The sequence below is a fragment of the Trypanosoma brucei genome, chromosome 7 (genome assembly GCF_000210295.1).
Source record: "Trypanosoma brucei gambiense DAL972 chromosome 7, complete sequence".
Taxonomy (NCBI): domain Eukaryota; phylum Euglenozoa; class Kinetoplastea; order Trypanosomatida; family Trypanosomatidae; genus Trypanosoma; species Trypanosoma brucei.
The window spans coordinates 828,432-842,884 of record NC_026740.1 but is presented as its reverse complement, the minus strand read 5'-3'; the positions used below and the strand labels follow the sequence as shown (position 1 = coordinate 842,884).

Sequence of the window (14,453 nt, the reverse complement as noted above, 5' to 3'; positions counted from 1 at the left end):
TAGAGAGTGTGCCAACGTAACGTCCTAACCACCGTAGCCAGTCGTTTTCCTCCTTCGTTGCATCCATGTATTCCCCCTCCATTTAGCTGCTACGCCACTTATGTTCCCGTGGTGTAGAAGTGTATGGAGTGGGATCCATGGCCCGCTCACCCGGGTCTGCCGCCTCACGCTGTGCACCAAGCCGATAAAATTTAGGTCCTCTAAACACGGGACCACCCCTCTTCTTCTCGTAGCGCCAGTCAATATCGCCAGTTTCTTTATCACGCACATGAAATGCGCCATCCATGAAGTAATCCGTGCCTCCGTCAGCATCGAGGTCGTGCACAGTGCCGTTGTTGAGACCCCATTGGAAACTGTAGAGAATGTTATTTCCTTTCTGCAGAATCTGTTTGTCTGTCTCATTACCCGCAGCCATTTCACCAGCACCCTGCCTAGAATACTTGCGGCCGAGGACAAGGTTCAGTGGGAAGGTTCGGGCATACGCGGGATCATAAGTTTTCACGGCATCTAAACGAGCCTGGTGAACAGTGCGGAACGGGTCCTCGTACGTGTCGGCGTTGATTACCTTCCACAGTTCTTCCTTCCGTAATTTTTGCGATGGTTGTGCGCTGCTGTTACTATCAGCACTCTTAGCACACGAGGTAGAAGTTGATACAGTGCCAAGGCCAGAGGAGCCACCCTGGGAAGTGGTTCCTTCACTGCTAATGGAAAGTCCGTCCTCGACACCCACCTCCTCGTAAAAGCCGAAAACGTTGACCTGACGCTCCTCATCACTCTTCTGACGCTGCAACATTTCACGTCCCTCCCGCTCCTCGACATCATGCTTAAAGTGAGCAATCATGTCCAACATCTCTGACTTCCGTTTGAGGATGTCCTCACATTCTTTTAGTTCATACTCAGCTTGCCGCTTTGCATTGGCATCGAGTTGTCGTTCCTTCAGTGCGGTGAGAACGTCCGCGCTCTTCTTTCCTTGTGCGCGAAGTTCCGCTGCCTCACGTAGCAGCTGCCGTCTCTTTTCACGCTCTGTACGCATTCTCTCTTCCTTCATTGCCTGGTGAGCCTCAATGAGTTGCTCACGCTGACCCTCAAGCTCCATGGCTGCCTTAAAACGAACTTGTGCCTGGTGAACTCGTTCTACATAACTCCGTTGCAGTTCCGACCGGCGGGACTCGTCCAATCTAGCACTTTGATCAAGAAGTTGCTTATAAACCTCAGCGGCCTCATCTAGCTTCTGTATGTACTCTTCATCCTTCGCTGCTTGCAGTTCGGCCCAGTGCTGCTGGCCAGCCACACCATATTTGGCCTTCACCTCACGTTCGATTTCCATCATGTTGAGTTTCAGATCGTGGTAGCGGTTCACCTCCTCGTCCAAAACTTCAGGTAGTTCAGCTGCCTGCAGCTCTTCTTGGATGGCACGACGACCAACGGGTCCTGCAAACCGTAATTCTCGCTTCGTCTCGTACACCCATCGCATGTAATCGTTTGGTTCTCCGCGCAACGCCGCAGAAATCTCCTGTGCAGCCGTCTCCTGACGGGCTGAATCGCCACTGCGATAATCAGCATCGATTTGTGCCCAAACGTCACGCAACCACGCCAGACGCTCCGTTACGGCACTACTCATCTCACGTAGCGTTTCTGCCGTAAACTTCGCTCCACTCGACTTCAGTCGCCGCTTCACGGCGTTTTGAATCTCTGCTTTGTGCAGCTTCGCGGCGGCGGCGTAGCCCCGCTCGACACGTTGGTCAAAGGCCTCGTAGTTCTCCTTTCGCCTCCGCTCCTTGACATAAGCGTCAAACGCGGGATCTTCTTTTGACTGCCATCCATTCATGGAGGAGAACTGCTCCGCCAGGCGGAGTCGGCCCAAATTGATTCCGCTCGACAGAAACAGAGCACGCGTTGGCCCCGTCATAACTGGGCACTTAGTTCAACAGAGGAGACAAATGCGCACAATGAGAAAAGAGAACAGATGTATGAGGGGTAGTTGATGCAGGACGTCAAACAAAAATGTAGAACGTCGCTGGGGAGTGAACAAATTGAAAAGGGCTACAACAATGCCACATGAAGGCAGGTACATGTTGGGGGATGGAGAGGGGAAACGAACAAGAGGGGGAAAAAACTGGCCGCTGGAGTGCCGGTTACACGACCTTTCCTCCGAAAGACATTTTCAACCTCACCCTTTTTCCGATTTGTACCCGCAGGAGTCCAAAACTAAAACGCCTGTAACGAATTTTTTTTTTTATTTCTCAGCGTCTGAATTTTGTCTTGACAACACGTATGAAATGGGGTATTGCCGGTGGTGGCGAACGGGGTCAGGAACTTGAGGGAGAACCACATGATGGTCTCCGTAACCGAAAGACGTGACGAATAGACAAACATATCGAGAACAAATGGACAGACTTTAATGATAGTTTTAAGTATAAACGGCCAAATTTACCCTATTAAGTGGATGAATGGGAAACAAGGCATACATGCACAAGAAAAAAAGGATAAAACACACATCGAGGGTTTCGGGCAGTCGTGTTCATAACACAAGCGCGGATAACATCTGTCTTCATTGACATCATTCAACGTGGTTTCGTCACTCTCACTTATCCCTTACTCTACTTTTCTCCTCCTCTCCATTCCTCTTACATCCTCTTGTCGCCAATCAACCTTTCTTTCTCTCGTACTCGGTAAACTTACATCTTTCGGTGTTAAGCCGCCAAGTACCCACCGACAGTGAAATGACAGCAGGATATGTACGTTTTGGGGGGAAGCAAGTCATTCATAGCACGCAGGTACCCGCGCTTATTGTCTGCTTCCCATCGTTTGCTCTTTCGATTTCCTTTTGTCCCCAGTTATCAATAGACCACACTTCCTTTAATTTTCTCCCTGCCTCCTACTTACATTTCCTTCACTTTGAACTGTATCTGTCGTCTCTCTCCGTTCCGATTCATATACTAGCGCTTCACTTCTCACTCTTAACTTTGCCGCGCGCTCCAGAACCACTGCTTCGTAAATAAAGTTCCGGTTAAAGTATGAGATTTTTTTAAAAAAGGAAAGTAAAACAAACCGAAACAACAAAATATGTAATAACGTTGAAAATCATTTGATGTGTATTTAGAAAACTCCACTACCCACAAGGTCCATCAAGCGCATTTGAAGCGTGCACGTCACAAAGAAATGACATGTACTATATATTAACATGTAAGACTGTGCAAATATGATATGATTCATGTGTTCATATATATATATATATATATATATATATAAGCCCGAAGAGGGAGCCAAGGAATTACTTACACGGTGCTCCGCCTTAGCCACTGCACTTCAAGCGACATGTACTCAGACACGGTTTCCATCATTCCATTGGCTACGGAAAACACTTCCCCGCATCTGGGCACGTTCACAACTCGGTGGAGGGGAATGAAAAGGGTGGAAAGACCGGAAAAGAAAACAAACAAAAAACCGATGAATAAAAGAGAGATGTAAAACGCACGCTGCGATACACCGTTGAAAGCAACGGATAAGAAAGGGTAGGAAGGGCCGAAAGTCACTCACAGATACATTGTCTGCATTATGTACAGGATGACGCCAGAGAAGTGTACAACAATAAAGGAACAACGCGTAACAAGGGAGGAAAGATGAATCCCAGCATTCCCTCTTCAGCCTCCAACAAAACAACTGCTTTATTTCAACTCTCAGAGAGACCAACCAATAAAGTGCGATCCCTTCGAAAGAAAAGAAGGCATCACACAATATTGCGTGAAAGACAGTACGTAGAACTGTAGGTGCTGAGGAACGGGTAATACTTCTTGCATCCATGGTTGCACAACGAAAAAAAAGGGGGATTACAACTCACACCTTACGCCAGTGACGCATCCCACCGGGCTTGGTACTCCTCACGTGTCTTCGCGACAGTAGATGTCTGTGGGGGAGGTACCCACGTGTCGGTTCCCAATTCCTCCGCAACAGCAGCGATTTCCTTCACCTCCTCTTCAGACAAATCAACCGTTCTCATGGTGGGTCGAATCACCCCATAGCCCATCACGGCCGTCAGTAGGGCGATCTCCTGCAAAAGTGGAGCCTGATACCTCCCCGCCAAAGAGAAAAAGTGTAATGCGGTGTCGTAGTTCACCTCCTCCCGCGCAAGAATGGTTTCGCAATATGCCTGTAGGGGCGCCACATCCAGAAGACGAGATCCCAGCATCGTGGCAAAGACTGACTCACGCGGAATTTGCAATTGACGTGTGTACAAGAAGCAGAGCACTGGCTGCACGGCCAAGTATGGCATCGGCACGGGCCCAACAACTATCCCACGGCGTGACTTGGAGGCCGCGTACCGTCCTGCTGCGCACAGCTTGGCGGAAACGGATCCCATTTGGAAGGCCATCTTTTCACCGGTGAGTAAAGGCCGAAGTAAGTCCTTGAAGAAGGAGTTGGAGGCAGTCAGAATGAACGGATGAAGAGAACACGATACCTGCTGTTTTGTGTGTGGGTCAACAAAGAGAACTGTTGCAGTAGCCCCACGGGAGGTTTTCAACAAATGCAACAGATCCTCCTGAAGTTGCTCGCCGCATCTCTTCCTTGCTTCTCTTAGCTCCTTGATGTTACCCGAGGAGAGTGCATTGCAGAGCGCATGGAGAAGGGGTAACTCATAGACTTCCGCCGCGCGCATAAGTGACTGTACCGTTCGGACTTCTTCCTGAGCTGCGGTTTTCTGTAGGTCCTCCCTCCCCCTATTAGACACGTTATCGTCATCCAGTTCTGTGAGCATACTGAGGCGCATGTCCCCCCAATAGATATAATCTAGTAAACACTGCAACTGGTTTGCCGTGAGAGAGACTGATAGGCCCTGGACACGGGAATTCCCTTCCGTGTAATACGCAGTGACATGCGCCTGATTGGGCTCCTCATCACAACCGGCGCGATTACAAGAGCCCACAGTGGGATTATCGGCGGTACCGCTCTCCGCTAACCCAGGGTTGCATGCAAAATTAACCAGTTGGGACGACGCATCTGCAGTTGGGGAGATGATAGACTTCGCAACGCTTGTCCGGCAGCGCAGAACATCCTCCCAAAACTTTGGAGCACGTTGCTGCACCAAAGCACGATGCACGCCAAATGGCCTGTTGGCCACAGTGTCAACTTCTACATCACCATCCCAGCTGCGTGGAAGGATATACGCGTCATACGTGACAAAGTCGCCACTCTCTCGCACAGAACGCATCATGGAAATAGCGCCTTCTTTGTTGCCTGCAGAGGAAGAGGGAACCATTGTAGAGTCTGTCGCAAAGTAACCATCTGCCGCAAGAAAACGTACCATCGTATTAGAGGGCGGTTCGCATCCGCAGATGCCACCAAACACGTGCACAAACCCCCCACTGAAGGCCGCACCAAACGATTTTCTGTTTGGAACCACCGCCGCCGCGTTCCCCATTGCCAGTGGGAACCATGAGACAGAACCCAACTTGTTTTCACTTTCAAGAGCCAGTGCCGCAACAAAGTTTCGGCATCTTCTAGAGACTAAGCTACGGCGGTCGCTAGCGCTGCAACCCCCAACCGCAAGCAAGCAACTGCCGCAGGCAAATAAATGATGCTTTTCTCGTGGATGAGCATCCGCTGTACTTCCATCGTGCAATCTTATCCATCGCCCTTCCTTGAGATTGAGTGCCCATGTGTCAGCTAATGTAACACTGTCACCGTCAATACCTCCGTTAATAAACATAGTGGAATCCATAATACACGCCGCATGATGGAACCGCACAGTGGGGCGCGTAGGCGGTAGTTCAACGGCACTCTCATTTTCCTGCCTTTCTGAGGCACATGGCCCCGCGCTCCCCGGTGCTTTGGCTTCATCACTCACTGTGTTTTCCTTCCCAGCTTGAATGCGTTTCTTCCATTTACCACTGGTCAACGAAAAAACGTAAACATCAGCGGAGGCCATGCACGTGACGGCATCGCCCCGTGACCCACTGTGATTGCGCTTGAGTGCTCGTCCACCGAAAATGTACAACCGGCCGTCACGATGTAACATTGAATGTCCAAAACGAGGTGTGGGTTCATTCTTGCTTGTGCTATTGCTGGCACTGGTGCCGATGCCTTTGTACTCCCACAGGCATTTCCACTCATGAGTCCATGTATCAAAGCGATAAATGTCACCGAGGATAATTGTTCCACGGGCAGTTGTCCCCCCACTAACGTACAGCCAGCGGTCCTCAGCGGCACACGCAGCATGATTTGTACGGGGTGTCGGACCTACACCATCAGCAACAAGCACGGGGTCCCACACGACGTGATGAGCGTCATATTCAAAAAGGTCCGACGTATCACCTTCCTTTAAGTCCATTCCACCAAATAGCACGAGCTTGTGTCCTTGCACAGCCGTTAAAGTATGGCCCCAACGTGCCCGGGGTACAATACCTCCAGGACAAATATGTCTCGCACACATGATGGGCAAAAAGTTGGGTTCCCTGTAACTATCCTTAACGTCACCCCCCTCCCCCACAGTCGGTGAGGTTGCAGAATTATTCGCTGCACCGCCTCGTGCAGAACTCTCCGCACAACACAAAAGCCTTCGCACTTCGTTGGGCGACATCGGCCGTTGGGGCATGCCCTCATCATCCCCAGTGAGGTTAGGCAGTAGCAGAAACCCTTTACGCAACGTGTCTGCGCCAGACATGGTTAATTCATCCCGTATGCTGCAGACAACAGGCGGGGTGATGGGTGGAAGTCGCTCATAAAGAGGAACAACTGTTCGTCTACTCTCCGTAACACCGGCGTACGTTGAGAAACCCACACGCCCCACGGCTTTGGGTTTCGTCTTTTCTTCTGAGATTGGCTGCTTGTCCTCTCCACTTTTTGTGACAGACATAACCACGGGGTCGCTGACAATGTCCCTCAACTCGCCTAGAAGGGCTTCGACTTCACTAGCGCTAACTTCATTCCACATCGAGACTCGGCGTATGTGGCAATTGCTGTCCGGAAAATGGAAAGGAATCGAAGAGTTAGTAATATATATATATATATATATATATGTATGCTTTAGAATATCTTGAACAAAAACGCAGACGCACTTCCTAAATACAGTGACTATTTTGTCACCTGCGGGGCCCTTTACCTGGCCCTTTGATTCACTTGTAACACTTCCCTCTTTTTTTTTCGCTGTTCACTTCGCCCCCGCCACTACCACGGGAAAGAGCCTTCCCAAACCCTACAGTTACGTTAAGAGGGGCAGCGAAATAAAAGAAAGCTTGAAATAAATAGAAGAGATTAATGTGCCATCCGACTTAGATCATTTCCCTCCTCTTCGTGTAGCAGAAAAGAGAAAACAGAAGGCAATAACAAAAAAAGAGGGAACGGTATACGTGCCGCGCTCATTTCTTTTTTAAAAAAATCTTCATCCCATCCCCTTGCCCCCATTTATTAAGCTGGAGTGTGCGACTTCTTCCGCACGTCCGCAGGTTTGGCGAAAAAGTTACACGTCGTCGACCATAAGATGTACGCGCATTATTTCCATTAGATTAGCTTGGCCCTCCAACACACAAAAGCCTTTCGTGCTTCGTTGCTTCGGCGAACGTGATTACTGAGAAGACCACCGTCACAGGGATTAGTGCCGCACTGGGCATCGCCCGAATGAGTGCGGAACGCACGCGCCCCTGCGAAACCTACCGGCCTTCACCCTCGCCCAATAAACTGCAGAACTTGAATTTACCCGGCTCCAACTCCATTGCCTGGGTTGCCCTCCTCACACCCCTGCCATCCGAGAATTCTACTACAACACGCGGCCCCACCAATAAAATGTTTCTCATCTCACCAAAGTGCCATAATTCTTTCCATATGTCCTCTGTGGTGACATTCTTCCCACACGTCGTCCTCACAGCACACGAAAGTATTGCCGTGTTAGACGTTATCCGTGCGCTGCTGACTGATGTGAAAGCATCTACAAGGTCGTCCACATTACTCAGCACAGGGACACCAACTGATTTGCTCCCAACTCCAACCCCAACTGCAACGGAAGGTGTTATGTCAGTAGGCGGCCACGGTTGGTTCTGCTGCGCCGCTGGAAGTGACGAGACAACAGTTGGAGGCGCCGCATCATCAGGCCATGGTGGAGGGGTCCGCATTATTTCAGCACCCCCGTAAGAAAATTCGGGTGCAACTCCGGGGCTTGGTAACGGTACCGGGTACATTCTCACACAAACATCGTCAATCAAAAGGTTAGGCGTGGCGGCTTGTAAGCACTTAGAGGCGGCCACCGAACTTTCGAATTCCACCACAAATTCAGTGCCATTCGCCAAAAAATTAAACGACTGCAAAGGACCAAAACCGATTAAAAACTCTGTAAGACGCTGTTTGTTGATAGAAGCCCCGAAGGGGTAACGACCCAAGAGTCTCTTGAAAACGTTAGACGGATCGTGCCAGTTTGTTGTGTTATTCCCATGGAAGGACCGTTGCGTAGGCTGCTCCTCCCTCCTTCTATTATTGTACGGCCTTTCTTCATAGTGGCGATGCTTCCCGCTACTTCGAGAGGAGTTCGACTGTCGCGACACGTTGCTCCTTCCATTTGAGCAGCAGGAGGAAGATGAGCCCGTGTCAGAACTGTAGGACTGACTCGAACTGCGCCGGTACCTTTTCCTTCGGTGATTAGAATAACCGCTCTCGCTAAGATCACTTTCATCCACAGGTTGCATCCTCTGAAGTTGTTCTTTAAGGAATTCACTGCGCCTGGAGCGCGTGTTCACGCCATACATCGCATCGGGTGCAATGTCAAGCGAGTCCTGCTGGTGTGCCTTTGAGAGGTGCGTTACTATGGCGGCGATGGGGACTTGATGTGTAGGGTTTAGTGGACAGCGCATGTAACCCTCAGCGAGAGGCTGTCGCTCCGCACGGATTTGCAACAATTGATGCATTTTCTGTGCAAATGACGAAGAAGGTGCCGGTACTCCCTCTGCCATTACTCTTGATTTATTTTCTTTTTCCCTTCTTCTTTGTTGTCAAAGAGTGAGACAAAAAGTTCAAGAAAAAAGATACACACATGTGTATATGTCTAGTGTTCTTTCATCTTCACATCAAAGAGCGTACAAACAGTTGGATTTAAACTTAGCTTTCCGAAAGGCTGTTCACCTTCGGCTTGTGTCCATTCGCGGCGGCGAACCCGGTGCCTGGAGGATGTGAACGATTCCGAATCCACTAATTTGTCAACCTCCTTCTTTTCAATTGAAACATCACTTTTCTTTCTCAGTGGCTTCACTGTTCCACTTCCCCCTCCAGGCCCGCCACACATAAACAAAGAAGTTATTTACCTGCGTTTTCACTCCACGTGGAGGTGAGCCGCAGCTGGTATCCACGTTGAATTCTTCGCGCATACGCACTCAAACATCGTATCGGTCACGTGCGGGTACGTCACCGGAAAGGATAAAAGAAAAAAAGAAAAGAAACATGCGGCGGTAACGTCACGACCACGATGGCGCACATGAGTTGTCCCCACGTCAACAACTACAAGGCGCGCAACACAGTGGTTGATAGTTGAAGCTGGTAGGATGAGATGCAAACATACACAATCACCGGGCACCATAATATGCACTCGGTAACGCCGACACACACCTTTAAACATCAGAAGAGGGCACTCCACAAGGAGGCTCCCGACCTCCAATCTTTTTTTTTCCCCTCCAACCCCGTCCTCACCTTTCAAGCGCGATGATGACATTGAACAGTCAGCCAAACGCCTTGCGTCTACACACTCACGCGGAGTGGCACCCCCCCCTTTTAAAATGCCCCACCTCTGCGGAAGCCCAGGGTTGCGCCTGCCCGTTGGGTGCGGTTAATTACTTTTTCACTCACGACGGAGCAAACGACCCAAAAACAAACTGCACCACAAAAAGGAGGAATAATAAAAACCAACAGTCACATCACAGGTGAGTACAGCCACGTGCAAACCAGTCGGTTCAGTTGCGCACCCTCCCTCCCCATGCGCCGCAACTGCAAATCGAAGGAGTATAGACTAGTGTAGATAAAACATCTTCCTTCAGCCGGCTTCGCAAGCATCTCTACAACACACACACACACACACACACACACACACACACACACACAGACGCAAACAACTGCAAACATACATCCACCCGATTGTGTACAAAGTGTAGTGATGTACCTTCAACTCACTCTGGAATTAATACCTCACTTACTACTTACAGGCTCCTTGCGGGCGTGAATAAGCCCTTCCCATACGGCCCCAGCAAACACAACAGCCAGTGAAAACCACTGCTCCAGCGTCACACTGTGACCGTGGACAATAATAGACAGCACAACGCTTGAGGATTTACGAAGCAGCGTCAGCGCCGTCAGGGTGAGGCTCCCAAACAATGAAATAGTGCGGAAGATAAACATCTGTCCCACTGCGTTCAGTACGCTCATTACAGTGACATCGTACAAGGCCTCGGGGTGCCGATTGAAGAAGTCCATGGTTTTCGAAAAGTCATTGAAGGGTGCTACATCTCTCAGAAACCATCTGAACGATTCGTCGAGCCGATGAAGCAACGGGTGAAACGCCGCAAAAGAAGGGGAGAATGTGACGGGCTCACTAATGCTGAGGTACGCGGTGGCAAATGGCTGAAGGCACTCCATGAGCAGCAGGACGGCGCCAATCCACAGAGCTGTGGAAAGATTCGTAACAAACATGAGTTTATTACTTGTCCAGCCGTGCACCTTTACCAGTTTATCCTGTGTAGAGTTTGTGAAACCATCAGCCAACAGGTTGACAAACAGCAACACGAAGCCAAACAAGCTCACAACTTCGCTTCTGTTGCGTGTCTTACTCTTTAGCGCTTGACTCTCGTCACCAGCTTCTCCTAGCATGTAAAAACAAAAACTGCCGCCTGTTATGAGGGCACAGGCAAGGCACTTGCTCAGCGAGTATCGTGTGCCGTGCCAAAAGAAACCAACGAGTATCACTGGAACCATTTTCGACATTTTGGTTGCGAGGACCACAGGGTAGGGCAACCGTCGCATCGCCGCGAAGCCCAACATGGACGCAAAGCCGTTGGTGAACCCAATAAGTACCGCGTTGCGAAACGCTTTATTGGCTTCCAACTCCTTATCTGCCCCTGTCGAGAGAGCGGTGCTGTCCTCCTCCGTTTTCCTCTTTGGTTTATTGCTCGCCGTACGTCCGACAACCACCTTCTTGTCTTCCCTTCTGTTCACCATTTCTCCATTCTTTGGTTTCACGGTTCCTTTTTTTTTCTTCTCCAGTTTAGGCTTCTGTGTCTCTTCCTTTTCCGCCTTCTGACTTTTCCCAGCATATAGTCTCTCAGCCAGCAGAAGTACACAACTTACCACCACTGCCATTACCACCTGCACCAACCCAAGGACAAACACCGTCGACAACTTCGTCGACACCACAGTGGTATTACCTCCCACAACCACAACGGCGTCGTACGGTTTTGTCATAATGCGCTCCTGCTTGATGGACCAAAAACCAAAACATACATAAATTCCTGCGATACATATCGCCATTTGAAACAAGACACGTCCGTAGTTTCCCGTCAGTGCAGATTCCACAGGCTTCGGAGCAGAGGACGACTTTATCTTAACAATCTTTTTCTTTACCCCCGAGGGCTTTGCTACCACGTTACTGGGAGTTTTGCCATTGAGAATCTTACCATTTGTCCTTAGCATTTTCTCTCTTCACAGTACGGCTTCCCAAAGTGTGGTTTGCCCCGCAACGAATATGAAAGTATATGATCAACGGTTAACCCTCTTTTATTATTAACTCTCTCCTTCCCTTTAATCTCACTTTTGTTCGCGTGTCAGTTTGTTGTGCCACGATTGCTTTTTCAATAACTTAGAGAGGGGAAATGGTTGAAGATATCCTCCTTCACCCCTTTTCCCGCTGTTCCTATTGGTTGCTGCATAGCCACATACAGGAAAGAACACCGACAGTTCAGAGAGGATGTGCCGAGAGATCAGAAAACACATGTGAAACGAATGTATTTAGTGAAGGTGAGGGAGGGGCGGAAATGCAGAAGAGAAGAGAATAGAAGAAGCGGGTTTTTTTTAAAAAAAAAGGAACTCTTCTCAACGCCAAAGAGTATCAATGAACAGACACGTGCGCAGGTTTATATGCGTATGCATGTGTGGGAAGAGGGAAAAGATAGGCAGGGTACGACAAAAAAAACAGACTGGAGTAGAGTCTCCCGGGCGCTAAAGGGCGGCTTCAAGTCCAAACCGCAAGTCCCCCGCTGTGTAATGGACACCCAATGTAAGGGTAAGTCCATTAAGTATTTCTGTCGCTATACCCATGGCAACACGGCGGGCTTTGTTGAAACCCAACCGCAGTACCGTTGGTCTAGAAAATATGGCTGTTACATCCGCCAAAGCTGCGGTTTCATAGTCTAATTCATGGTCGTGTATCATAGCAGCAGCACTGAGTCGAAAGCGTTGGTTGCGAAATGATTTCTGTACAGCAACGAGTGTGCCTAGCTCACGCCAGTTTTTGTCGCCCCTGAGAACCGAACTGAAGCTATGCGAGTGAGAATCACTGGGATTCTGCTTGTTTTGCCTATTACTTGTTGCAAGCGTCTGCACAACAAGAAGACGAAAATTATTGCACCCTTGTCCCTCTGGTGTTTTTGGCGCCGAACTCTCCAAACAAATTGCTGCAAGCGTATCACCCTCAACGGCCATAAAGGGGTGCTGCAGCGCCACTGTAAGGTTACACGACGGAAAGGCACTCAACGGAGCGCACCACGAACCGTCTACGAGACAGGCAGTTTGGCCCAAAGCACTCACATACGAATTGTCTATTGAGGGCATGCCTCCCGGGGAAGCCGTCGCTCGAAGGGACAACGGTCCAACCCGTAAACCAGCGCCATACACATGTGTCACGTAGGAGTACAAAAGTTCCACCATGCCAAAGCAACCCGTGGGACCAAGTGGAGGGGGCACAGAATACTGAAAAGGACTTCGACTATCGTAGGGTGTGGTTATGGGTGTTAGGGAGATTCTGGAAACTGGAAGCACCTCACTGTTGTCGGCACTGCCAATGATCCCCCTTTCGCTATTCTGCTCCACAACATCCCTAGCCAACTTCAGTGGTATGCGCAGTTGCATATCACAGAGTAAATCTGGTGTCGTTGCAAAAGATATGCCGCCAGCGTAAGGATTTCCCATGCTTACCGACCACCCCCCATCTTCCCCATAAGCAACTCTGGTGGTTGTCCCATCGCTTTGGCGGCGGACGAAACGTGTCTGTTGCTGCTCCGCCCCCGCGTAAGGCGCAAAATCGCTGAATGCGCTACTAATGAGTTCCTCGGTTAGATGGGCACCAAGACCCGACTCCCAGCGGTTTTGGAAGAAACAAAACATTATTTAAAAAAAAAACAATAATAGGGAAAGTGAGGCGTCAGATGCACCCGCCGAACAGAATTTAAAACCGCTCGACTGGGCTCCCTCCTTTTGCTCTCAGTCCTCTGCCCCTTCTACGGTACAATTGGAGTTGGCACAAGTGTAGCACACTTCTCTTCCAACAGGGTAAATGCACAAGACCTTCTCCGTAGGTATTATCAAAGAGAAACAAATGTACTTTGGGCACAATTCCCCTTCAATGTATTGACTTTTTTTTTTTCTTGATGCCGAGACACCGGGTCTGCGTATCACGCTTGCTCGAGCGTCGTCACTAGTCGAGCTGCCTTTGCACAACCAGTTCCTCAGCGTGAAACTGACGTAGGTGTCCTCCCTTACTAACAAAAGTCCCCTAAACCGAGGAATGAACCTCCAGGGTGTCACCCCCAGGACAACTGCTCGACAATGCCTCGATACGGACGCAGTGCCCAAGAGTGGGAGCTTCAAAACATAAACGAAGTCGCCCGATGTTGTGGCGACGGCAGGAAGAAAAAAAAAGGGGGAGGAAGACGATAAGTAAATAACAACAAGAGAGTCATACAAGAGAGCATGGTGACACTAACCGTAAAATGGGAGTAGTCAACACCTGAATTGAGGGGGGGAACTTTTTTATATACCCCCCTCAGAGTGTAAAGGAAGGGAAAACGGAACATCCAAGTGTGTGATGATGACTCACTTTAAGTGTAACTCAAGCATGTTCCAAACAGGGACGTATTGCTTCATCATCTCCCCTGACAACTTGCGGGACAGCACCCCCTTCCCCATCCATTATATGTATCCCGCCCAGCACAACATAAATTACGACACACCGTCCACCTAGCGGCATCGAAATCTCTTTTTATTCCCTCACTTTCGGTGGGACGCCAACAATACTTACGCATGGCATCCCATCAAAAAAAAAAAACAAAAGTGATTAACGTACCGAAAGTCACGCGACGGTGCGGACACTTGTTAGAGCGAGGGCATACAAGTGAAGTATTTCTCCCCTTCAGGGATCGTAGTGATGAGTGAGGGAGGGAAAGGAGGGAGCACGATCGATAATTTCAACTATTCAATAGTTGCGTAGGCGATTG

General features: G+C 49.5%; 7 protein-coding genes across 7 annotated transcripts; all 7 read right to left on the bottom strand.

Moving 5' to 3' along the window:
* Positions 1 to 82: 82 nt before the first annotated feature.
* Positions 83 to 1,909, bottom strand: TbgDal_VII3420 (hypothetical protein, conserved; the record flags this gene model as incomplete). The annotated part of the gene is made up of 1 exon (XM_011776378.1): positions 83 to 1,909. The coding sequence occupies one exon, from the start codon at positions 1,907 to 1,909 to the stop codon at positions 83 to 85; it is 1,827 nt and encodes a 608-aa protein (XP_011774680.1).
* A 1,415-nt stretch (positions 1,910 to 3,324) lies between these two features.
* TbgDal_VII3410 (hypothetical protein, unlikely) lies at positions 3,325 to 3,804 on the bottom strand (the record flags this gene model as incomplete). Its single annotated transcript, XM_011776377.1, has 1 exon — positions 3,325 to 3,804. The coding sequence occupies one exon, from the start codon at positions 3,802 to 3,804 to the stop codon at positions 3,325 to 3,327; it is 480 nt and encodes a 159-aa protein (XP_011774679.1).
* Positions 3,805 to 3,844: 40 nt separating this feature from the next.
* TbgDal_VII3400 (hypothetical protein, conserved) lies at positions 3,845 to 6,931 on the bottom strand (the record flags this gene model as incomplete). Its single annotated transcript, XM_011776376.1, has 1 exon — positions 3,845 to 6,931. The coding sequence occupies one exon, from the start codon at positions 6,929 to 6,931 to the stop codon at positions 3,845 to 3,847; it is 3,087 nt and encodes a 1,028-aa protein (XP_011774678.1).
* A 715-nt stretch (positions 6,932 to 7,646) lies between these two features.
* TbgDal_VII3390 (hypothetical protein, conserved) lies at positions 7,647 to 8,936 on the bottom strand (the record flags this gene model as incomplete). Its single annotated transcript, XM_011776375.1, has 1 exon — positions 7,647 to 8,936. The coding sequence occupies one exon, from the start codon at positions 8,934 to 8,936 to the stop codon at positions 7,647 to 7,649; it is 1,290 nt and encodes a 429-aa protein (XP_011774677.1).
* Positions 8,937 to 9,292: 356 nt separating this feature from the next.
* Positions 9,293 to 9,688, bottom strand: TbgDal_VII3380 (hypothetical protein, unlikely; the record flags this gene model as incomplete). Its single annotated transcript, XM_011776374.1, has 1 exon — positions 9,293 to 9,688. One exon carries the CDS (start codon positions 9,686 to 9,688, stop codon positions 9,293 to 9,295), a length of 396 nt encoding a protein of 131 aa, XP_011774676.1.
* A 470-nt stretch (positions 9,689 to 10,158) lies between these two features.
* TbgDal_VII3370 (hypothetical protein, conserved) lies at positions 10,159 to 11,655 on the bottom strand (the record flags this gene model as incomplete). Its single annotated transcript, XM_011776373.1, has 1 exon — positions 10,159 to 11,655. One exon carries the CDS (start codon positions 11,653 to 11,655, stop codon positions 10,159 to 10,161), a length of 1,497 nt encoding a protein of 498 aa, XP_011774675.1.
* A 525-nt stretch (positions 11,656 to 12,180) lies between these two features.
* On the bottom strand, positions 12,181 to 13,344 carry TbgDal_VII3360 (hypothetical protein, conserved; the record flags this gene model as incomplete). The annotated part of the gene is made up of 1 exon (XM_011776372.1): positions 12,181 to 13,344. The coding sequence occupies one exon, from the start codon at positions 13,342 to 13,344 to the stop codon at positions 12,181 to 12,183; it is 1,164 nt and encodes a 387-aa protein (XP_011774674.1).
* Between the last annotated feature and the right edge of the window lie 1,109 nt (positions 13,345 to 14,453).